The following is a 23274-nucleotide window of genomic DNA, read 5'->3' as shown; positions in this document are numbered from 1 at the left end:
GCGACCCCCATGGCAGGGAGGGAGGGGGAGAGACCGCTTTTCCCCCTGGGCTTGTGGGTGCCCCCTCCCGGGCCTTGGGCTCCCCGGTCCCATCCACCCCGTCCAGCCCCCAGCTCTCCGGCCGGGGGTCCCGGTGCGTGTCCCCCCGCCTCCCCGCGGCGCTCCGCGTACACCTCGTCCCTCTCCGACGGGGAGGACGTTGCGGCTCCTGCTCTTACCTTTCGGCTCCTCGCAGCCCACCGCGGGGCTAGTGCTAAACCCCGGGGGGAGGGACACCCCCTCCCCGCCCCGATTGCCGGCCGGAGAGCATCCCCCGGGGGGGCTGTCTGCCCCCGGCACCCATGGGGGACCGAGGTCACTCCTGAAGCCAGCGAGGGCAAACCTAGACGACGCCAGCCCGCGCTGGCCCGCTCATATGCCCCGCTCAGCTGCTCTCGCCGAGAAATCATAAAGCATAATTACATTATAAAGCCTGATTTGTTTAAATAATCCTCTTTAGGCTCCCCTTAATCTGCCCTATATTTCCCCCCGTCGTCTTTATTCCTGACTTGTCCAGCTCAGCTGAGCTTGGCCGGACACCCCGCGGCTGAGGAAACCCCTCTTCATCCTCCTCCTCCTCCTCCTCCTCCTCCTCCTCCGGAGCCCCCCACCCTACGGGCGACCCCCGCGCCCGGGAGCCTGTCCCCGGCTGCAGGTAGGCAGCGGGCCCGGGGGTCTGTGGGCGGGGCGGGGGGAAGCGGGGGGGGGACCAGAGCCGAAAGCCAGATTGGCATCACCCGTGTCCCGCGGGCGGGGAAATCAAAGAGGGTCGGTGCCCCGTGCCCTCGGCAGGGCAGGGCCGGGCCGGGGAACCCTCTCGGGGAGCGTCGTTACCCGGGTTTTAAGAAGAAATGAGGGTTTTCGCCTGTACAGCTCCAGGGGAGTGCGAGGCGGCGGCTGTATGAGAAAGGCAGAGAACTGAACGGAGATCGGAGCGGGGGGGACGGACGGACAACCTCTCTGCGTCCCCCCCGACAGCAGCAAGGGAAGGGGGACTGAACTGGGGGGGCGAGGGAGGGGGGGGGGGCTGAACGCGGCCCCCGAACCCTGCAGGTTCCCCTCCGGGCCGGGGTCTCGGCGACCGCTCCCCCCCCGAGCGGTGCGACTCGCACCTCGAAGGGCGGTTTATTTTCTTCGGTGCGGAAAATTTAAGTTTACGTTTGGATCCCATCGAAAAGAGGGGAGGGAGAAAGAAAGGCAGAACTTTAGATGGCGCTGTACAACATTTATTTAAACCCTCCGAGTGTCCCCGGCTCCTGGGCCTGCAGAGAGGAGAAGAGCCCTCGGCGGGCAGAGGAGGGCTGGGCTGGGCGGGGATGGGGGGGGGGGGGGGGATGCGCTGGGGTGGGGTGGGCTGGGGTGGAGGAGGGGTCCTGCCCCGCCAGCAGCGGGTGCGGAGTGCAAGGGGGTCTCGCCGGGCAGGGCAGCCCCGGCCTGCGCCTCCATCCCCGGTCGGTGACAGCTCACTGCGGCGCTAAGCAGAAATAGTTAAAAAGCAAACAAAAATGGCAGAGCCCGTCTCCCGCTGCCCCTCTGCTCCCTTTCTCCTCCAACAGACGGAAAGCCCCTAATGCCTCCGACGGGGCGAGGAGGGGGGACGGGGGAGGCGGGGGGGTTGGGGGGAGCTTGCAGACCTGATACGAGCTCCAGGCTGCGCCGGCCGGGTGTGCTGCTGCTCGCCCACCTCCGTGCCCCGGCCCGCCCGGTCCCGTTCCCCCGGGGCATGGCCTCGGCGTTGCCCCGTCCTCCGGGGGGGTTGGGGGAGGCAGGAGCGGGGCTCCCCCGGCTCGGGTCTCGCCCCGGCTCCAGCTCTGCCCGCTTCTCCCCTCCGCCCCGCCGGCCGCGGGCCTCGCGGGGGGGATTCAGAGGAGCAGAAAGAAGGGGAAAGGAGAGGAAAAGCCGACAGACGGCCCCGTCGGGGGGCCCGTCGGCTCTCCGCCCGCCCCGGCGCCCGGTTTCTGCAGGGGCGGCGAGGAGCGGACGCCCGGCGCCCGCCCTCGGCTCCGCGGGGCCCCACGCGAGGCCCGCGTGGGCGCCAGGCCCGGGCCCGGCGGCCCTCGACGGCCCGAGGACAAAGCCACGGGGCACGGCCCGACCCCGGCTCGTCGGGGTCCCCCGGGCCGGCGGCGAAGAGAGCGAGCCCCCCCCCCACCCCCCCCAAAGGGCCGGGGCGCCGCCGAATTTAACCCGGGGTGCGTGGAAGAAGGGAGCGGGGGCCGCAGCTGGGAGTCCGGCCGTGGCGCCGGCCCTCAGCCACCCCACGCTTCCCACGCAGCCGGGCCGACGTGAGCCCGAGCCCCGAGAGCGGCGAGCGGAGGGCGGGGAGCGCTCCCGGGGAGCGGCGGCGCAGCGGCCGGGGCCGAGCGGCGAGGGCTCCGGTGCTCTGCTCGCCGCGGCTCTGCCCTGCGCTGCCCGGGGAGCGCTCCTCGCCGGCAACTCGGTACGGGAGCAGACAGACCCTCTCGGAGCGAGGCAAGGAGCTGTCAGGCAATCCCCCTTTTCAACACATCCCGGAGCTCGAAACGTCCAGACGGTTTCAGGCATTTTTTTTCCTGCAGGAGCTGGTGATATATTATTCCCATTCTTACAAGGCGGGTTTTCTTTCTTGCTAGAAAGGGGGATGAGGGAGGTGAGGCACGACAGCAACAGCCAAAGAGAATGAAGTTTTTTTTAAGAGGGTAGAAAAATTAAAAATAATAATAAAAAACCCTCGAAGGTCTCATGCAGGGTTTTAAACAAGGGATGAGCGGTTTAAAAATTGCTGCGCCGATCCATCGAAAACCAAACCTAGATACGCCACCGAAATGGCACTGTATACACAGCGTATCGTGTATGTGTATATATATATATTTATTTTTTATATTTATGTGTATATATATATATACAAACATCCATACACTAAAATAAAAAATTACAGCCAGCCTGGATCCTGAACACAGTCTACACTTTATTTCAGACTACAGATTTCTGAACATAATAAAATCTTTGGCTTGTAGCGGCGGGTTCAGTCTCGCAGTCTGTGGATCAGAATTTTTTTTTTTTTCCTCGGGAAACAAACAAAAAAAAAAAAGAGACAGAAATTCACACACAAAAAAAATAAGATCAAACGAAAGATCAGAAAAGTCGGACATTTACTGTAAAACAAGAGCAACGGACATCCAGAAAAAAAAAGGGAAAGCAAACAAAACGAACAAACGAACAAAAGAGAGGGGAAGAGAGAGAGAGAAGGGGAGAGAGAAACGGTCCAGCAAATAGAGATCGCTACACATATTTCTTACCTGAAATTAAATATATACAAGGTCATATGCTGTTTGGCTATATAGAGATAATTTTTTTTTTTTAAGTGTTCATATTTTTTTTTTTTTTTCTTAATCGGAGTCCTTATACTATGGATAGACAATAGATCTGCTTTTAAATAGCACCTGTCCGCCTCCCGGCCGGCGGGCCGGCGCCGCGGCGCAGGGCTGGGGGGGCCGCGCCGCCGTCACTCGCTCTCCTCTTTGTCCTGCACGGTGGTGGTGGAGTGGTTGTAGAGTCCCTGGGCCATGAGGTGCAGCGCCAGCCCGTTCTTGATGCCCGTCGCCTTCTTGATCTTGGCTCGTTTGTTCTGGAACCAGATCTTGATCTGGGACTCGTTGAGGCTGAGCTCCTGGGCCAGGCTCTGCCGCCGCTGCTCCGTGATGTACCGGTTCGCCTGGAACTCCGCCTTCAGCCGCTGCAGCTGCTCGGCCGTGAACGCCGTCCGCGGCCGCTTGTCCTCCTTCTCCGTCTTCTTCTTCTTCAGCTTCCTGGTGCGGGGGCCTGCGGGCAGGGCACACACACGCCGCTGGGCAGGGCCGCGCCGCCGACCGGCCGACCGACCGACCGACCGACCGGCCGACCGACCGCCGCCCCCGCCCCGCCGGCCGCCGGAAAAATGGCCGACGGGCGAATTTGTGCCGGTCCCGTGTGTGTGTGTGTGTGCCCGTCCCCCCCCCGCCCCCAAGCCCGGCACGGCGGACGGAAGGCTGGGGAAGGCGCGGGGAGGCCGGGGCCGAGCTTGCCGCGCCGCCCGCGCTTGCCCCCGCCGCCCCGGGGCGGCCCCGCCGAGGGGGAGCGGCGCCCCGCTCGCCCCCCGCCCCGGCACACGTCGGGGCGCCGCTCCGCCCGCCCCGCCGGGACCGGCCGCGATCCCTCCCGCACGGCCCGGGCACGGGGCCCGCCGGCCGGGCGGCGGCGGGGGGGGGGCGAAAGACACAGGGACCCCGCGGCCCGGCACCGGGGAGCCGCCGGCAGCAGCCGCCTGGCCGGGGGCTGCCCCGGTCTCGCCTTGGGGGAGGGGGGTGGGGGGGGGGTGGGATAACCCCCTCCGCGAGGCCGGCCCAGCCCCGGGGGGGCCCTTCTCCGCCGCCACACCGGAGCCCCGCCGCCGCCGCCCGGACTCACCGGCGGCCGATCGTTGCCAGGGTCGCCCGGCCGCGCCTGCAGCTCCCTCCGTGACCCCCAGCCGAAAGCAGTGCCCCCCTCCCCGCTCCATCCCCAGGCCGGGATGGGGCCAGGTGATGAAGTGCCACAACCGCTCGCCGGGGAAGCGTGCCCGGCCCCGGGGCGCGTCCCGGGGGAGCAGAGCCCGACCGGGGGGCTACCCGCGGTCCTCCGCACCCCGGCCCGGCCCCGGGGAGGGAGGGGGGGAGCGGATTGGGGAGGGAGCCCTGGAAAAGGGGATCTACGAAAATCCCCCGACAGCTGCCGAGCTCGGCGGGCGGCCCCGGGCCCGCAGCCCCCCGCCAGCAACAGCAGCAGCCGCAGCCGCAGCCGCAGCCGGCGAGGCCTCCCGGCCGCCGAGTAGGCCGAAAGCTCGTCTCCCGGCGCAGCCCTTCCCCAGAAGCCGGTTTTTTTTCCCCGCGGCTCGGCGGCGTCTGCCGGCGGGGAGAGGGACGGGGCCCGGCGGGATGCTCCCGGGCTCGGCCGGCGGAGGGGCGGAGGGCGCGGGGAGGGAATCGCTTCGCCCCGGCACCTTGCGGCGGGGTGCCGGCGCCTCCGACCGCCGCAGCCAGCTCGTCCCCGGAGCCGGGAGAAGCGGCCGGGGCCGGCGAGCGGCTCCGAGCACAACAAAGAGCGCGGCCGGGCCGAGCCGAGCCGAGCCGAGCCGAGCCGAGCCAGCCTCCCCTCGCCCTTCTCCCCTCCGGGCCGGGGCGAGCGGGGGGCTTCGGGGAGGACGCGCGGAAATAAGAATCCTCTGCCCGAAGAAAAGGGAGGAAAGGAAATAAAGGCTCAAGTGCAAAACGCCTGGCGCACGGCGGCCCTGGGAATCGGTAGCAAAAAACACCCGTGGCCGGGCCGGCCGGCAGCGAGGGCCGCGCCGTCTGACAGCTCTATCACTCCATCAATCACCCGAGTCAATCAAAGTGGCTTTTCTGAGTTTCAAGTCGCTGGAGGTGTCAATAACGGGGGATAGAGACGGCTGGGCCCATAGTGCCGCACTGACCGCCGGCGGGGAGCGGCCAGGCCGGGCAGCGCGGAGCGGGGCCGGGGCCGGGGCCGGGGCCGGGGCCGGGCAGCGCCGCCTTCCCCGCGTCCCGGAGCGGCCCCCGGGCAACCGGGGCCCCGCAAGCCCCGGGCCGGCACAGGGGAGCCCACCCCGGCCCCGGCCCCGGCCCCGGCCCGCTCTGGCGGATCCCTGGCTGCCGGCCTGGGGTGTCACGGGGGAAGCCCTCTCTCCTCGCCCTCCGCTTCTTTCGATAACAAAAATTACAATGAAAAATGGAAACTAACGGTGATAAAATAAGGGGCTGCCGGCCGGGGGAGTGTAAAGAGCGTGGAAGGGGACGGCAGAACGCGGCCGGGGGCCGAGCAGGCGGCTCCCACCGGCGCGGCCCCGGGCAGAGGCAGGTCCCGTCCCCGAGAGCCGGGCCCCAAACCACGGCGGGGAGCTCCGGTTCCCGCGGCAATGCGCGGCCTAAAGGCCTGCCTGGCTGCCGAGGCCCCCGCCAACAGCCCCTCCGCCACCTTCCTAGGAAAAAACCCCCTCCGAGAAACACCCCCCCCCCCCCTCTACACGCACCTCCAGCAGCCGCTCAACATGTGGCTCAGGTCTCCCCCCCACCCCGCCACCCCCAAAAGGCCACCAGCACCCAGGAAAAAAAATAAAATAAGGGGAGAAAAAGCTCCCAAAGAAGGGAGCAGCCGAATCCGCTGCCTTTTTTTTTTTTTTTTTTTTTTTTCGCAGCGCTCCCACCCCACGCCGCCGCGCTGCGGAACACCCGGGGCTGCGGCAAAAGCGGGGCGGGCGGGGAGCACAAGGGGAAGAAGGGGGTCGCTCCCCGCCGGTTCTCCGCACCGAAAAGCGGCCGAATCGGGGCCCGGCGTCACATTCAAATTTGGGAGACTCGGAGGGATGGGGGGGGGGGGGGGGGGGGAGAACGCGTTTCCTCTCGCCCCGGGTGACCCAGGACACCCCCCCCCGCCCCACTCCCGCGCCTCCCCACGCGAGGTCCTCAGCAGGCCGGGAGCCAAAGCAAAGGGGGGAAGAGGGGAAGGGGAGGGGGGGGGGGGGGGCGACCTTGTCACGATTTTAACAGCTCCCAGATGCGCCGCGGTTCCTTACCCGAGGACGGTCTGTCTGAATACCTAGTGCAGTAGACCCAGGCAGGCCACACCAGCGGCTGTTGCGAGTCGGGCTTTATAACAGGTCCTCCATTATTAGAGCCCATGAGGAGGATGGCGGGGCTGCCGTGCTCCCCGTACTTCGCCGGGTGAGTCTCGCCCCCGTCGGCGGGGGGCTTGGCCGCCCCCGACGCCGCCGCCGCCGCCGCTGCCGCCGCCGCCGCCGCCGCCGCCGCGGCGGGGCTGGCTTTGGCGGCGGCGGGCGGCGGCGGCGGCGGCGGCGGCGGCGCGGAGCCGTCGGGACGGCAGTTCGAGTCCGGGCAGAGGAGGGAGGGCGGGTTGGGCGGCCGGGCCAGCAGCGGGTTGACGTTTTCTCTACCTGAGCTCTGCCCCCGGTCTCCGTCCCGCTCCCGGCTGCCTCCTCCTCCTCCTCCTCCTCCTCCTCCTCCGCCGCCGGCCGGCGCGGGCGGCTCCTTCTTGCAGCCGAAGTCCGGCCTCAGGATGTTGTCGATGAAAAAGTTGGTGGTGCGGTGGGGCGGCGGCGGCGGCGGGGGCGGCGGCGGGGGCGGCGGGTGGCGGCGGCGGGGCAGGGGCAAGGGGCAGGGCGCGGCGGGGGAGGCGGGCGCGGGGCTGGGGGACACGGGTACGCTCTCGCCATCGCTGCCGCTGCCGCTGCTCGCCGGGCCGGGCGCCGCGTCTCGGTGGCCGTGCCCCTCCGGCGGCTCTTCCATGCTCAGCCCCCGCCACGGAGATCGCTGCCTCTTTTCCCCCCCACCCACCCGCTTCACGCCCACCCCACTTTGCCGGTGGGTGGCGGGGTGGAAAAGGGGGAGGAAAAATTTAAAAAAGAGAAAAAAAAAAAAAAACAGGAAAAAAAAAAAAAAGAAAAAAGAATAAAATCCACTTGTTGGGCTGGAGCTGAGATTTTTTTTTTTTTTTTTCTCCCCCTCGCACGGATGGATCCAAAACCGGGGAGACACTCGAGGGCTTCTTTCCCCCTTCTCCCGACCAGCTTATATTTCCACCACCAAAAAAAAAAAAAAAAAAAAAAAAGAGGAAAAAAAAAAAAAGGAAAAAAACCAAACCCAAAAAGGTGCGCGGCAGCACCGCTGCCCCCCCCCCAAAAAAAAAAAAAAAAACCGCCCCCCGAAAACCCGTCAAAATCTGCCCATCTCCCCGCTGCCGCCGCCGCGGCGGCTCCGCGCTGCCCCGCTGTCACGCTCCGCTCTGCCCACGCCGCGGGCTGCCGGAGCCCTTCCCCGCCAGCCTGGTGGTGCACGCCGCCCGGGCCGATTTATTATTATTTTTTTTTTAATTCTTTTTTTTTTTCCCCTCTCTTTTTTTTTTTTTTTTGGTTTGTTGGTTTTTTTTGGTTTTTGGTTTTTTTTTTTAAGGAAAAAAAAAAGAAAAAAAAAAAAAAAAAGGCCAAATCTCTGACAGCTCCGGTCCGTGCAACAAACTCTCCCTAAAAAATCCCTCAGCCACACTTTTTTCACTCGCACCGGAAGCACGTGAGGCGGCCCCGCACGTGGGGGCGGCCAATGGCGCGCCGCCGCCGCCGCTGACACCCCACGCCGCGCCCAATGGGAGCCCGCCGGGCCGCCGCCATAAATACCGCGTGGGGACGGGACGGGACGGGCGGCGGGAGCGCCGCGACGGGGCGGGGGCCGCCGCGCCCGCACCTACACGCGTGTATCGGGCCCCCCCTCGCCCCCCGACCCCCGGCCAGCCCCGTAAACAACTTCTTCCAGCCGCGCCGTGTCCTGCGCGGGCCGCCGCGGGTGGCGGGGGTTTGGTCATCGGGCGCTTTCCTACCCCTCCCCCATTAATGAATTCCTTCCCCCCCCAAAAAAAAATATCCGTGGGTGCTCTTTTTTCCCCTTTTTATTCTCGATTCTGCCGCGGCGGGGTTAGGCAGCGAGGGGAGGTGGTGAGCGGGGAAGGGGTTGCCCGGAATCGAAACTTTTTTCTTTTTTTTTTTTTTTTTTTTAGGAATTAAAAAATGAAAATAATAATAAAAATAATAAATAATCATAAAGGCAGGAGCCGCTGCCGGGTGAGCTGGGCTTGGGGCTGCAGCCGCTCGGCTGCTTCGTTCCTTTATCGGGGTTTGGGTGGGTTTTTCGGAATACGAAGCAGATCGGCCGCCAGCTCACAGCTGAATTCGCATCGTGTTTCCTCGTCCGCTTTTTGATGTTTGTTTGTTTGTTTGGGGTCGGTTTGTTGCTCCCCACCCCCCCCACCCCCCCCGTTTTTTGTTGTTGTTGTTGATTGTTTGGGGTTGGGGTTTTTTTTGCCTGGCAGAGAGCGAGCACCTCAGGACGTGTGTGGAGGCAGAAGAGAAATGTAACGATTTTCTAGGGTGGGAAGAAAAAGGCGCTTTTTCAGGAGCGATGCAGCTTTCCCCAAAATTCATTTACAGGGGGGAAAAAAAAAAAGAAAAAAAAACAAAAAACAAACAAAAAACCCCCCAAAAAAAGACAATGCCCTGACCCCAGTTTTGGTTTTCTCGGCTCTGCCGCCGCCGGTACCTTCTCCCCGCGGCCCCGGGCGCTGCCCTGCGCGGAGGGCCGAGCTGCTCCGGGGAAGGGACACGGAGCGGGGCCGGGGCCGGGGGTGGGTGTCCCACGACACGTTTTACACGACGTGGGTGCGGGGGCTGGGTGTCCCGGCGGGGTGGGTGCCGGGAGCCGCTGCCGCTTCCCAGCCGGCGGCCGGCACCTGCTCCGGGCTGCAGCCGCGCTCCAGCTCCAGCCCGCCGCCGTTTCCCGGGGGCTGCGGGCAGGGCAATTCCCGGCGTTTTCTCTTCCTGACGTAACCGAGTCTTAACACCCCCCCCCCCCCCCAAAAAAAAAACCCCACCAAAAAAGGGCGGCCGGGTGGGCCGCGCTGGGGCCCCCGCGCAGCGCTCCGCGCCCCTCCGCGGGGCCGGGCGGCGTCACGTGCCGCCGCCTATAGCTCCTATACGTGCGTGGGTGCCTCGCTCCAAAGACACCTCTAGCAAAGGATCCGTAAGGTGCCTGAGCCTCGGCGCTGGGCTGCGGTGCTCGCCTGGCCTCGCCTCGCCTGCCCTTCCCTCCGCGGGGGCGGCCCGGGGGAAACGGCCCGGCGGCCCCGGGGCTCCGGTTTCGGGAGGCTGAGAGGCCCCGGGAAGGGAAGGAGAAGCCCTCCGGGTGTCCGGCAGCAGCTCCCCGGGTGCCCGGGCGGCGTGCGTGTGCGGCGTGTGCGTGTGCGTGTGCGTGTGCCCGCACCTCCCAGGCACGCTCGGTTATTTTCCGTGCCGGGGAAACGTTACCGGATTGTTACCTCCAGCCGCACAATAATCCCCTAAAATAATAGCTGGCAGAACACAATCAGCCCTGGAATCGAGGGCTTCATCCGCAATTAAATGAATGTTAACCCCCCCCCTGCATTCACAATATCATATCATTTACTCGCACCGAAATTGGGTTTATTTATATTTAAGTTAGCAAAATTGAAATCTTTATCCCAAAAGCGAGCGTGGGTACTTAATTAAATTCTAATTAGGACACTATCAATATCCCATTTAGCCACGTAGCCTTTGTGAGCCGCGGTCCCTTTCAGAGCTGTAAATGGGGGCTCGCTGCCTTATCTCTCCTGCAAGAGACGCCTTGAGAAGGGCTGCAAAAGATAATTTATAGGTTTTAATTACTCTTCATTCCGCCTGATCAGCTTGGCGTTCATCACAGGACGGCGAATAAAACCTGGTCAAAAGCACTGTCACTATTCCCTGGCAAGACGCTTAATCAAAGTAAGCAGGGCCATATTACACGCTGCGAGCTTCTTCACGTAATTTCCCAGCTGCTGATAAAGCTAGTTGAATAATGCTGCAGTCCTTCGGAGACACCATTTACAGAAATGACTTTATTGACGGCTTAACGTCGGTAATTCATTTTACCTTTCATGTATTGGGAGCCCGGATTTGTTACAGTAATAGGATGATAAATGTCCTGGCGGCCCTATAGCTTTTATTATTGAATACAATACACACACCCATCCTTAAATGTTCCAAAATTGGGTAACAAAAGGGAGAGAGAGAGAAATCGAAGCCTTTAACTATTTAATTTGCCTTCCTGAGCGCGGGGGGGGGAAGACTGTGTGTATGTACGTGTGTGTGTGTCTGTGTGTGTACGTGTGTGTGTGTACGTGTGTGTGTGTACGCGTGTGTGTACGGGGTGGTGGTGGGGGGATTATTTAATCTGGAGTCCTCCCTTCTTCTAGAAACTGTTCTGGATTTTAAAAGCTTCTCTATAAATTGAGTAGGTTTGTGTACGGAAGGGGTGGGGGATCGGCTGGATGAATGAGGAGGGGTTAAAGGAAAACACGATGTATATTTTCAGGCTGGATATTTTTTCCACCGCGACCCTTCCTATCTAAATAGATAAATATTACTCTCCGGCTAGCAGATAGTTACAGTAATCGGGGTAATATGTCTACACCGCGTCTTAAGGACGGAAGCTTACAGAAAAAGAAAAAAAAAAAAATCCCTTCTCAGGATAAAGTTCCCTCCGTAACTTGCGGGTGCCGCTGGGTTTCGGGGCGCCCGTCGAGGGGGGGGGCGGCTCCGCGGAGCCCCACGCCCGCTGCCGTCGGGGGGGGTGTTCAGGGGGGGGAAACCGGCCCCGCGGAGCCGCCGGTGGGTCCAGCAGGGCCAGGACACCCAGCGCTCCCCCGAAAGGGCTCCGGGGGCCGGGGCCGGGCTGCCGCGCTCCCTGCCCCTCGGAAGCGCCTCGGTGCGGTGCGGGTCTCTTGCGGGACGATGTCCGTCCCCACCGGCTCTCGGCGCTGGGGCTTGGGTCGGCCCTCCTGGCGTGGGGAGGGAGAAAATGAAATCCGGGAGGCGGAGAGCGACCGAGGGGCGGCGGGGCCGGGGAGCCGGGCTGGGACCCCCGGTACCCGCCGTCGGGCTGCCGGGAGGGCGCCCGCATCGCTCCCACCGCACGGCACCAGCCTGCGGCACCCACAGCCTCTTCGGAAGCCGGGAGAAATGATTTCTCCGATTTCGTTGTATTTACTTTCTTTTCTTCTTCTTCTTCTTCTTTTTTTCTTCTTTTGGAGGAAGGCCACCGATGGGAGGAGGGGTTTAAATTGAAATGAAAAATAAAATTAAAATTAAAACCGGATCAAAAATCCTTTGCATTTTTTTTTTTTTCCCGGCGCCCTTATAGGAAGGAGGAAGTATAGAAACGCGGTTAATATACGCTGTGGTAATCCTATTTCTAGGTCTAGATCAGATCTCATTGGGGCCTTTGCTGAAGGACATAAATGAGTTGTTCTAATACAATAGATTTCATCCTTCCTACAGGGACTGGCTGACCAGAGGTTTTGTTAAAAGTGAATGCGAATAGATTTCTGCTACAAGTGCAGCATTATTATTATGAGCTGTAAGGTCAGACTATACATTCCGGGTCCCCAAAGCCTATAGACCCTGGGAAATGCGCGGGATATACCACGTCATTGTACCTGACAGTCTCTTCAATAGACTAATTCAATTATCGCTCGGGGATTCAGTCTTCATTGAAAGCAATAATAGCAGTGTAATTCGTTGGTAAATAGGTAGTGGAAGGCGCCCCGCTCGAAACTTTTTGCGGGGCACAGGTTTATATCTCCGGGATTCCAAATCTCTCCCGGCAGAAGCGCGGGGAGCGGGGAGGGAGGAAGGGGTGGTTTTTATTGAAGAGGAGGGCCGGGCTGCGGGGAGACCCCGGGCCGGGCAGCGGCCGGAGCCGCAGCCCCCGCACCCCGGGGCCGGGCGGGCAGCGCGACCGCCCCGCTCCCCCGAGAAGTTCCCGGGGCGCCGGCGGTGTTGTGCCCTGGCGTCCTGGTGTCCGGTTATGAATCAATTACCATCCGGGACCACCCCCACCCCGGCAATGCAGCCCGGCTCTCAGGTCACGGGGAACTGTAGGAAAGATTTAATTTTATTAACTTCATTGTCTGTCCCCCGCTTCCCAAGGGGGGCGGAGATGAAAACACCCCGCAGAAGTTTCCAGGGAGAGGAGAGAAAACTGTCCTTCTTATTCTTAGCCGTTTTATTGGTTTGTTTCTTTTCCTACAAAAAAAAAAAAAAAAAAAAAAGGGGGGGGGGGAGAAAGGCAGAAGAAAGAGAGAAAGAAAAGGAAAAAAAGAAAGAAAAAGAAAAAGGAAAGAGGAAAGGGAAAAGAAAATGAAAAAGGGAAAATAAAGGAAAAGAAACAAAGAAGTAGAGGAATTTAAAAGGAACAAAGAAAAGGAAAAAGAAGAGGCAAAAGAAAGGACAGAAAACCAGAAAAGCTAGAAAAAAGGAGAAGAAGCATAGAAAATAGAAAAATAAAAATGAGAAGGAAAAAGAAAAAATAAGCAGGAGAGAAAAGAAAGAGAAAAGAAAAGAAAAGAAAAGAAAAGAAAAGAAAAGAAAAGAAAAGAAAAGAAAAGAAAAGAAAAGAAAAGAAAAGAAAAGAAAAGAAAAGAAAAGAAAAGAAAAGAAAAAAGAAGAAAAAAAGAAAAGCGAGGTAGAGAGAAGGAAATAAGGGAAGCAGAAAGGAGAGAGCAGAGCTCGCGGCTTTCCAGTGGCCTGGCTGCAAACACCTTCCCATCTGCTTCCCAAGCCCCCTCCCGCCTCCCACCCACCTCTGCAGCCCACCCTACCTCTCTGCGAGCAGCACAAGTCACCTGGATCGGCTGCCTTAAAAAGTCCCGGCTCCCGGAGATGTTTCTCGCTAGCTGGCCGGGGGAGGAATACATCCGAGAAGGGCAGCGGCATCCTCTCGACAGGCGAGCAGTCCAAACGCCTTTCTCCAGCCCCGTCTGCCTCCCTGACAATCTGCTTTAAGTTACAGGGGATGTTTCCGAGCGCTGCTTTACCCCACTTCGGGGCAGATCCTCCCGGCCCCCCGCTAAGCACCTTACCGACAGGGGCCGAAAGTTTTGTGGCAGGGTTTGGGTCCGCACCTCGTTCCCCCCCTCACCCGCTGTCGGGCTGGCTCGAACCCATTTACGGTTTTAAAGATGTTTTCAATTTCCTCCGGCTCTCCCTACCTATGTCTCGCCCTCTGCCTCCGCTCCGGGAGCCGTGCAGCCCGAGGAAGGGTCGGCGATACTTTCGCCGCCCGGCCCGGCGGGGTGGCGGCGGGGCCGGGGCCGGGGCCGGGGCCGGGGCCGGGGCCGCTCCGCGGGGCTCGGGAGGGGACGGGAGGGGGGTCCCTGGCCGGGCAGGGTGCCGGGGCTCGGCGTTGGGAACGGCGCCCCAAAGACTTTTCCCACTTCGAGTGGGTGCGGGGTTCTCCGTGGCAGGAAAACCTTTCCTTTTCCCGGCTTCTGGATTATTTTTTTTTTTTTTTTTTTTTTTTTTGGCTGACAAAGGGGCACAGGCGGGACCGCCGCACCCCCGCTGCTCTGCGTGGGTGTAGGTGCGGGGAGGGGGTGAGTCCAGCTCCGGGCAGACCCACCGTCTCTCCCAACCCACGGGAGCAGCGCTTCTGTGCGTGTATCTGCGTGCCAGGCTTTGCGCGTGCATCTGCGCGCCTGGACGTGGGTGCAGGCGGGCGTGGAGGGGAACATTCCCTTGCACACACGCGTGTGCAAATAGGTGTAGCTCTTAGAGGGTGCAGACGGGCACGACACCCCCCCCCGTCCCGTCCCGTCCCCGGGTCCCCGAGGGGACGCCCCGAGGGGCTCGTCCCGCAACCCCCACGCCCGGGAGCAGAGGGACAGTGGCCGTGGGAAGTTCGCTCGAGTCCCCGCAGGGAAGGATGCTCCCCGGGGGCCTCTCCCCGTCCCGCAGGCTCACGCCTTCCACAGCCCGCTGAAGGTGCTCGCCTTAACGGGGTGGCCCGGGCTCTCCAGCAACGACTTGAGCAAATCCAACCCCGGGGCGGGGAGGTGGCGGGGGGGGGGGGGGGGGGGGGGGGGAGATGATCCAGCCTTTTTTTTTTTTTATTTTATTTTTATTTATTTTTTTTACCCCGAGGTCCAAACAACAGCACCGGTGGCGGGGGACGTGGGTGTCATCATTTCTCCCCTCCCAGTCTGCAGGCAGCTCAGGGCTTTCTCCCTACCAGTGCTCTGGAGGAGGGTCAAGCCCCGTAGCCCTCACCACCGTGGGCCCCCTCTGTCATTTCACGCCCCCCCCCCCATCGTCGGGACGTGGGTCCGGGCCCGGGAGGCGATGCCGGGGTAGGGGGGGGGGTGTCCCCGGCCTGCGCCGGGCCAGGGTGCGGGCACCGGGGAAGTTTGAGACGGGGAGAAGGGGGCGGGGGGGTTGGGGGGGGAGAGAAATCCTTTGTGTTTTTGTCCTCCTTTGTTCTGGAATTAACTTGACCAGTGGGGCTGGGAAGCAGCACGATTTCGATTTGAAAAAGCAGGGGGGGGGGTGGGGGGGTGTCTTTTGATTCTCCTCGGGGAAAAGGATGCTCGGGGAGGTGGCTGGAGGAGCTGGCACCGGTGTTGGGGGCTCTCCGCGGCGGCTCACAGCAAAATTTCGTTGAAGGCACTATTTCTGCCTTGCCCGGGAACTTTCGGCGTTAATTAGCCATGTTGCTCCTACGAGCCGGGCTTGCTCCTCTCTGCTCATCCGTTCCCAGGGAGAGAAAGCAGTGTGTGTAGGGCTAAAACGCAGCAAGACAAAATAATCAGCTTTAAAAGTACGTGTTGGCTTCGGGCGGGGGGGGGGGGGGGGGGGGGCAGGCAGGGAAAGGGGCAGAGAGTAAAGCGAAATAAGTCTATTGCCTGGAGAAATGATGCAATGTTACTGCTGCCCAGTGGCAGTAACCGGAATTGGGTCATTTTAGGGACAAACGCCGGCAAAATTCAAGTCACGTCCACTTTTGATATAAGGATGTGTCCTCTTTAAAAATTGTTATGCAAAAGACTCTCGTACGTGATCTTCTTGCGATAAAAAGCGGCAAGCCAAATATTGGAGCCCGAGTCAATAATGTATGAACAGATTAAGCAACCTTTCTCCCAGGCAATTATTTCAGCAATTGAAAACCTCGCTCGCTCCAAATTTCGAAAATAATAATAACAATAATAGCAAAAGTAAATAAAACCCAGAGCCTGTGCTATGGTCTCTTGCTCTTTGCCCCTTGCTCGGGAAGGGTGGGCGTTGTGTGGGGGGTTTTTTTCCAGCCGGGGAGAGTAGCAGAGAAGGTATTTAAAACAGCAGCAGCCTGAAAATCACAACAATTCATAATAATCTATGGATCGCGGGAGTAAATAGGCATATCGCGGGGACACCGGCCTGCCTGTATTTATTTGTCTTTAAAGCTCCGGGTAAATTAAGTTTCCGGCTGTGTAATTCTAACAAAAGGTGATAGAAAACGCACTGGGGGAGTAATAGATGGTGGCACCAGGGATCAGAGGGGGGAATGGGTTTAATGCTGATTTATGTGCCGAGGGCCGGGGCGCGCCGCCGCCGCGGGAGCGACGCGAGCAGCTCCGCGGGTGCGGGGGCTCCGCGGGGGCTGCGCCACGGGGGAGGTCGCGGGGGTGGGGGGGGGGCGGCCGGGCCGAGGGGAGCCCCGGGCACGGCACGACTTCGGGGAGCAGCCGCTGGCAGGAGGCGGCTGGTGCCTGCGCTCCTCGGGGGGCTGCTTCCCTGCGTGGGGAGAGAGAGGCGGCCCCCTGGAGATCAGGGCGGGGGGGGGGGGGGGTGGGGATAAATTCGGCTGCAGGAGAAGGGCCGTGGGTGCGGGCAGGGGGGCTGGCAGGAGGGACGCGGGTGCCTTCGCCCTCCCAGCAAGGGGCAGAAGGCAGGGAGCTGGGATGGGTTTCCCCGATGGGATGGGGAAGGGAGGGACGGCAGGCAGGAGGGACGCGGGTGCCTTCGCCCTCCCAGCAAGGGGCAGAAGGCAGGGAGCTGGGATGGGTTTCAGCCTCGTGTCTAAAGTCGCTGCAAAGCTTTGAGAGAGAAAACCCGCCGTCACCCACTGCGGGCTACTTTTTTTCCCCCCTTTTTCACTTTGCGACCCTTGCCCTGTGGCTGCCGGGCACTGCTGGCCATGCGGCGGGCAGCATTTCCTTTGCGTGCTTGACTCCGGCTCCGCGATAAAAACTTTCCCCTTTCTTCACTGGTTCTGATCTTGGTCTCGAATTTGGTCCACGGGGCAGTGGCAGTAACAAGCCGTTCGTTTCGGTTGCAAAAGCAGCGAGCCGGTCAAAAGCGAAGAAACTGAACTTTCTGGAGGCAGCCTGGCAGAAACGGGGGTCTGCGCCCTCCAGGAGAAACCGCAACTAGGTTTGAAGCGAGGGACGGGACTTTGGACCCATTTGGGGGCTAGGTGGGAGGAAGATGAAAAATCATTTGGGAGCAACGATTCCTCCTGGTGCATATGACTGAAGAGGTCTTGCAGGAGCGCCGAGATGTAGGAGCACTCAGCCCCACCGACCTTCTACAGCTGAGAGCCTTTTCCAAGACATGCCAGAGTACAATAGAAATACTCGCTAGCATGGCACTTCACCTGCACACCCAGCCCTGCAGCCAAATCCCACATCCCTCTCCAGACAGCAGCCTTACATTCCTGAGCTAGACAAATGATGAAAAAGTTCCAGTTACCGTCTAATGAAAGGCCTCCATCTCCCTTCCCCCAGAGGTTTCCGATGCACATATAATTAGCTCTCAATATTTCATGAATATGGGGTTTTACTAATTCCTTTTCACTCAGGAGATTTCGCATTCACCGTTTTACCCTCTCTGTCATTTTGCACAAAGCCGTGGCTGTGGGAAGGGTGGTTACGGGTTGGGGTGGGTTCTTCTAGCTGGATACACAACATCCCTCAGCCGCCTGAGGCCTCAGCCCAGACATCCTGAGAGACACAGATCCCAAATGAGGGACCACAGCTTTGTTTTTCATGCAGAAAATTAAATGTTCTGTGGGATTCCGGTCCTCTGGGGCAAGCATTTCTTTGGATGGGTAGCGATTCAGGAGCAGGTCTTCTGCTTCTGAGCTACAATACGTTTTGGAGGGAGACCGGTACTTTCTGACCAAAAAGAGCAGTCGTCTCAGACAAACCAAGAGGTAGAAGTCAAGCCAAATGTCATTGTCACACAATAACAGCTCCAAATGGTCTGATTACTATGCACTCATATTAGTAAAAGAGCTCTACGCTCCCCGTCTGTGTAACGAAGGGCAAACCTACCCCAGCATCATCTTCATTTTTATTCCATCTGTTTCACTGGAAAGCACTGGGGTAAAAGTTCTGGTGTTCATAGTCTGTGTGGAAAAAATTTCGGAAGTCTTATCTCCCTTCCCGAGTCCCAAACTGGCTCTGGGCGCAGGCACTGAGGATGCCCTTTGCGTGCAGGGATGAAGAGCAGTCAGGTCTGCCCCGAAGCTGCCCTTTCCCATTTTGATTCTCCTGCCAGACCTGCCGGCGTGTTGCAGAGGGTCTGCCCTGGTGGCCCACGTGTCACCCTGGCATCCAGCACCCTCTTGCCTCTGTCTGCAAATAGTTGCAGAAATTTGCAGGCCTCTGTAGGAAAAAAAAAAAAAAAGGCTTTAAACTTGTTGTTAGGAGACTGAGGAGGACCTTCAGCTGCCGCTGGGCTGCTTTTGCAGCAATAGCCATCCTTCCCCTAATCATGCCACAGATAGCGACTGCAACTTTTTTCCTTGTCCTGCTCCATCTGAATGTATGTGCCTCGAGTAAAGTGATGTAACAATAGCTCAGTCCTGGGGGAGTTTTCCTAAACACACTGCAAGAACAAACTTTGGTCCTTCTGTCCAAGCAGATTTAGACTAAAGGGCTTTTCACCACATCGCCGTAGTGCTAAACACTGGCATTTGCAATGCAGTGGATGGGTTTCTGTAAAGGCAACCCCCCAACCAGAAACAGCTCATTAAAAATCCTATTATCCCCATAACTTGCTTATTATTAATTTAAATGGCCGTCTTAAGATTTGTAAGAAGGAAAACAAATCCTATAACAAACGATACTTAGAATCACTGAGCCTGGTGGGCAAAAGATTTTATTTGCCACACAATTTGTTTGGATGTTAAAGAGGTTTTCCAGTTTACAGTAACTGCTGTCTCCGTATGTGGCCCATTGAAGGATAGCTTTGTTTTCTCACAGTTAACTTTGTGAGTCACTAGTTACCGTGCTTTGCCTATTTCTTAATAACAACTTTACACTTATATGGGCCTTTTCCACCCTACAATTCTCTAGTTGTTTACTAGGAAGCCAAGAGGAGCTGGTGACAGGGAGAGGAGTTCCCCAAGTGACTGACATGGATGCAGGATGAGGACCTGCAGGCGTTCTGCTGAGCTCTGAGTCACGTTGAACAGGATTTTTCCCTGTGTCAGGGAGAGCCAGTTCATTCTCAGAATGTCCATCCCTCCGTGGGCATGCTGCAGAGGGATTTTTCTGTACTCCTCAATCCCTGGGGGTGCCAGTGCCGGTAGCGAAACCCCATAGGAGTTAGCACGTTTGGAGGTTACAAACCCAGGCCTTTGCTGCCTCCAGGGAACATCTCAGAAGCTGAAAATATCTCCCTTACCTCTCTCAGGAGTGACCTGCAGCAGAAGCAGGACTCTAAGGGAGAAAGGGATTCTCCATCGCTGCTCTGGGCTGAGATGGCCAGCGCTGAGACCCCGGCCAGGTCCAGGCACTGCCGTGCTGTGCCCGCGGACCCTGAGGGGTCCAAAGCCGTGCAGACGCTGCTCTGGTGTGCAGGGACCGTGTGGCAGAAGGGGTCCCGGAGAGACCTGCTTCTGGTTTTACTGTTTCCTGCTGCACTGTGATTAACCTGGTTTTCAATGTGCGCTCTTTGCTGTTTGTCCCGTGACTTCGGAAGTCAATACAGTTTTTTAATCCGACGGTGATTTACTGATCCACAGTTCTCATCCGTGCGGTGAGAAAACGCCGTGCGTGAGACCTCAGGGGCCAAATTCTCACCTGGAGTAAATGGCGATGGAGAGGGAGCTTCAGCGAGTGGGGCTGTCCCACCTCGGGTGCTCCACGCAGAGGCTCACCAGAGCGCACATCCCCGGGGCTCAGCGCTCGCTGCGGATGGAAACAGCCCGGCCCCTTTCCTGGGGTTATTAATGCCTTTTTTGTCCAAATGCTGGTTTCCAGAGACATCTTGTGGCTCTCGCCAGCTATCACAGCTGAGCTGCTCCACATCCCAGCACGCTGCTCCTCCCGCAGTGTTGGCTCGCCAAGCTGCTTCGCAAGCTGCTTGCTGTTTGCACCCTGAAGGAAATATTTTTTTATTTTATTTTCTTTTTTTTTTTAACTCCTCGGTGTGTATTTGTGGCTTTGTGGGACTCCCCTCTAGCATACAGCTCAGGTTAGGGTATGGGTGTCAGCATCAATCTCTGCCGGAGAGAAGCCCTTTGCAGAAGCGTCTCTGGTGTGAGAGCCTTCCCAGGCCGGTGTCGCCGCAGGAGAAAATCAGTGGTTGCTCCTGACACAGCACCCAGCGCTGGTGCCTCAGCAGCTGATGCAGCACAGGGCTTTTTTCATCAGCTCCTTTGATGACAGTGCTACAAAGGCTGAGAAATACAAGGCAAAAGCACTTTTGTGAGAAGCAGGGGAAGGGCAGTGTTGGCCCACGGGCAGAAGCTGTGGGCTGGCCGCGCGTCCCTGCGTGCTGCAGGCAGGAGGGACATCTCCAGCCCTTGCAGCAGGGACTTCCAAGAGCAACTTCTCAGCCGAAGTGGGAGGGATGAGCCCCGCCGGCGTGTGAAAGTCGATCCTTTTTGGAAAGGGGATGGTAGGAAGCAAATAGCGAGGATTAGACCCCACGACCATGAAGGTCCCATCCATCCCCAGGTTGGCTGCACAGGCGGTGGTGCAAAAGCAAAGTGCTCCCAGACTGCAGAGAACAAGGCACTGCTGGGCTTTTAAAATCTTTTCAGAAGTAATAAATTAGCGGTAATTATTCAGTAGATAAAGAAAGGGCATTTAGATCACTCAGTGTCAACAGATCTTTTCTTGTAAACTTCTTGTTTAGACAGCAAGCCCATCATTTTGTCTCCCAGGGTGGCTTGTACCAGCAAGCACGGGCAGCCCCACATCCCCGAGCACACGCAGTGCTGCCAGCTGACTCCTCGCTCCCGGCCGCGTGGCGCAGGAGGGAGCTGCTGGGTTCAGGCAAGGAAACCAAGGCTGCTCCTCAAGCCTCAGGCTCCCTAAGAATAACCGCAGTGCCACGCCAGGCAGGATCTGTCTGTCCAACACCCAGTTAATCCTCCGTCCTTTCAACGGGGAGAGAGCAGCTATGGCTGTGGTGTCTGAGCCGGCTGATTGCTTGCCTCCGTCTAGCCAGGGATTCCCTTTCTACTGCACAAAGAAAGCTTCATAGACGGGGAGGGTGATTTTTAATGTATATCCTATAACCACACAGGCTCTTGCTGGGCCCAAGTCATCTATGCAATCTACACTTTCCCACTGGTGTATAATTCTCTTGGCACTTTCCTTGCAACAGGTGGGCTGCAATGTCAGGAAACGTAATGTGACTGCTTCACTCTTGACTAAGAAGATTTACTGCAGAAGACACATTGCTTACAGTTTTATGGAGATTTCTTATCTAAAGCCATGTAACACCCTATGGCGGGGGTCCACAATCTCAAGAAAGTCTCAGAACATCCAAACAAATGTTTTCAAGCAGGAAAGGAGCCAAGTTACCATGTCTGCGCACAATGTCAGGACGCTGGGCTGGGAACTGTAGCTGAGATCACGCAGTGCTATTACCCCATTTCGCCTGTCTGGGGTCCAAGGAACCTTACGTAATTCATCCAGCCCTGGAGGGGAGAAGCTATCGTGCATGAAAAATGACTTCCCAGGTGCCCTGGACAATGCGTTGGCTGTGCTGGTTCAGGCAGCGCGCTACGCTCTGTCCTCAAGCTGATCATCGGCGTCTCCATCCAAGAGGTGGTCAAGCCCTTAACGTGGCCTTCGTAACGGCAGCAGTGGACCCGAGCACAGCGGTGGGTGAAGAGAGGCACCACATAAAGAGGACTAGCAGCCTGGCAGAGACACGGATGACCTGGTGTCCCTGCGTTGCTGCCTGAGGAGGTTTTCCTGCGTGGGGTTGTAGTTTGGTACAGCGCCCGCAGCGAGAACCAGCCCCTCCGTCACAGGCACCGGTGCAACGGCAACGCCGCAAAGCAGCGAGCACGTCGTGAGTTACAACCACTAAACACCAAGGCAACACTAATAAATCTTAATCTGAAGGCTGATAAACTGTAAAACACAACATAAAATATGATGCATGGGTTGGTGTTGAGCCTGCGAGCCTCTGATCTGTTCCCATGGGGGCAAATTCTGGCTGATTTTTACTGATGGAGCTCAAAGCGCGCCAGCTGCAGTCACCCAGGCTAAAGTTGGCCTCATGGCTCTTATCTAAATAATTCCTAGTTATTAATAACTTTTATAGTTGATACGTGGGACTGAATGGCGTGTGCTTTTTCAGTGAGGATAAACCATTCAATCACGTAAAGCTTCGCCTAAGAGATGTTGCTAGATGAATCATTTAGGTTGATTGAGGACTGTGTAAGTGATACATTAAAGATGTGCCAAGCAACATTCCTTGATGGGGAAAATTATGTGTTTTCTGGCAGATTCATAAGCTAAGGAATTCATCTGTGGGTTGTTAAGGAGATTATTGTCTGGTATGTGTGTATATACATGGGAATAGGAATACTAGTTGGTCCAGTTTAATAGATATCCAACATAATCTGGTTGTGCTGAAATGAAACTGTCAACCTGGGCTGATGCTGGGTAAACTCTTGACTCATCAAATCAAATTGATTCTTGCAGTAACTCTTATGCCAAGGAAGAATTTGGTCCATGGACTTCAGAGACAGGAGCTGAGTGCGACATGACCGGCAGACTTTACTCTGTGAACATAGTTCCCCTTTATGTCAAGAACATTGCTTGCTAGGATCGCTGAAAGAATGGCTAACATTTCTATAACTATAACTAAGTTTAGGATCAAGTGAAAAGTGCAATAGTTATTGCATGCAATTCAATTCCTCTTATTTTGATCCATACATTAAAAAGAATCCCAACAACAACCCCCTTTCATTTAAGGAGGTCCAAGCTGGGACTTGAAACCAACTAACCCCAAGGAGGAAAAATTAATTTTAACCCCCCCAAGAAACCTTTGGTGCCTGTGGTGCCATCCCAGGGCAAGCCAAAATGCCTCCAGCTTCTCCACCGCTCTTTCAGGAAGGTGTCCGTCCTGGCCGGCAGGGCTGGGGACAGGTTCTGGCCGGGGTGACGTCCGACCTCACGCTGCCACCAAAACAAAGTCATCCAAACTGGTGGCAGTTTGCCATCTGCCAACGCTCACATCAAGGGCAGCTGAAAGGAGAAAAAGCACGATCAGAGAATATATTTTGCAACACATACCTATTTTGACACCTTTTTCCTTTCTTTTCACTTTGCTGGAAATCACGTGTCCCTCTGCCCCTTGCACTGCCACACTTTCAGCTGAATTCTTTCTTTTTCCACATGTTCAGTATGATCTCAGTTTGGATTGTGATTCAGTTCTTCAGGCTATCTTTAAAAAACTACTTGTGTCAGTTTGTGCAAATCTGTATCTCTGAGCCTGAATTTCACATTTGAAACATTAAGACAGCACCGAAAATAGCAGTCTGCTGTACAACCTGAGCTTTGTATTATCACTTTCATCAGTGATCTCACTTG

At 57.9% G+C, this 23274-nt stretch overlaps 1 protein-coding gene across 1 annotated transcript; it reads right to left on the bottom strand.

Annotated features, from left to right (window-relative positions):
- Nucleotides 1-3523: 3523 nt before the first annotated feature.
- On the bottom strand, nt 3524-7355 carry EN1 (engrailed homeobox 1). The gene is made up of 2 exons (XM_049814757.1): nt 6626-7355; nt 3524-3840 (listed from the first exon to the last, which is right to left on the bottom strand). The coding sequence occupies exons 1-2, from the start codon at nt 7353-7355 to the stop codon at nt 3524-3526; spliced, it is 1047 nt and encodes a 348-aa protein (XP_049670714.1).
- Between the last annotated feature and the right edge of the window lie 15919 nt (nt 7356-23274).

The sequence above is a fragment of the Accipiter gentilis genome, chromosome 1, assembly GCF_929443795.1.
Source record: "Accipiter gentilis chromosome 1, bAccGen1.1, whole genome shotgun sequence".
In the NCBI taxonomy this organism is placed as follows: domain Eukaryota; kingdom Metazoa; phylum Chordata; class Aves; order Accipitriformes; family Accipitridae; genus Astur; species Astur gentilis.
This window is presented reverse-complemented; position numbering and strand designations above follow the sequence as displayed.

What these genes read in the sequence shown, in the direction of transcription:
- EN1 (XM_049814757.1), bottom strand. Translation starts at nt 7,355, where the DNA reads ATGGAAGAGCCGCCGGAGGGGCACGGCCACCGAGACGCGGCGCCCGGC. An exon ending in TTCAGACAGACCGTCCTCGG is followed by an intron (nt 3,841 to 6,625) that starts GTAAGGAACCGC and finishes CCCTGCCCGCAG; the next exon opens with GCCCCCGCACCAGGAAGCTG.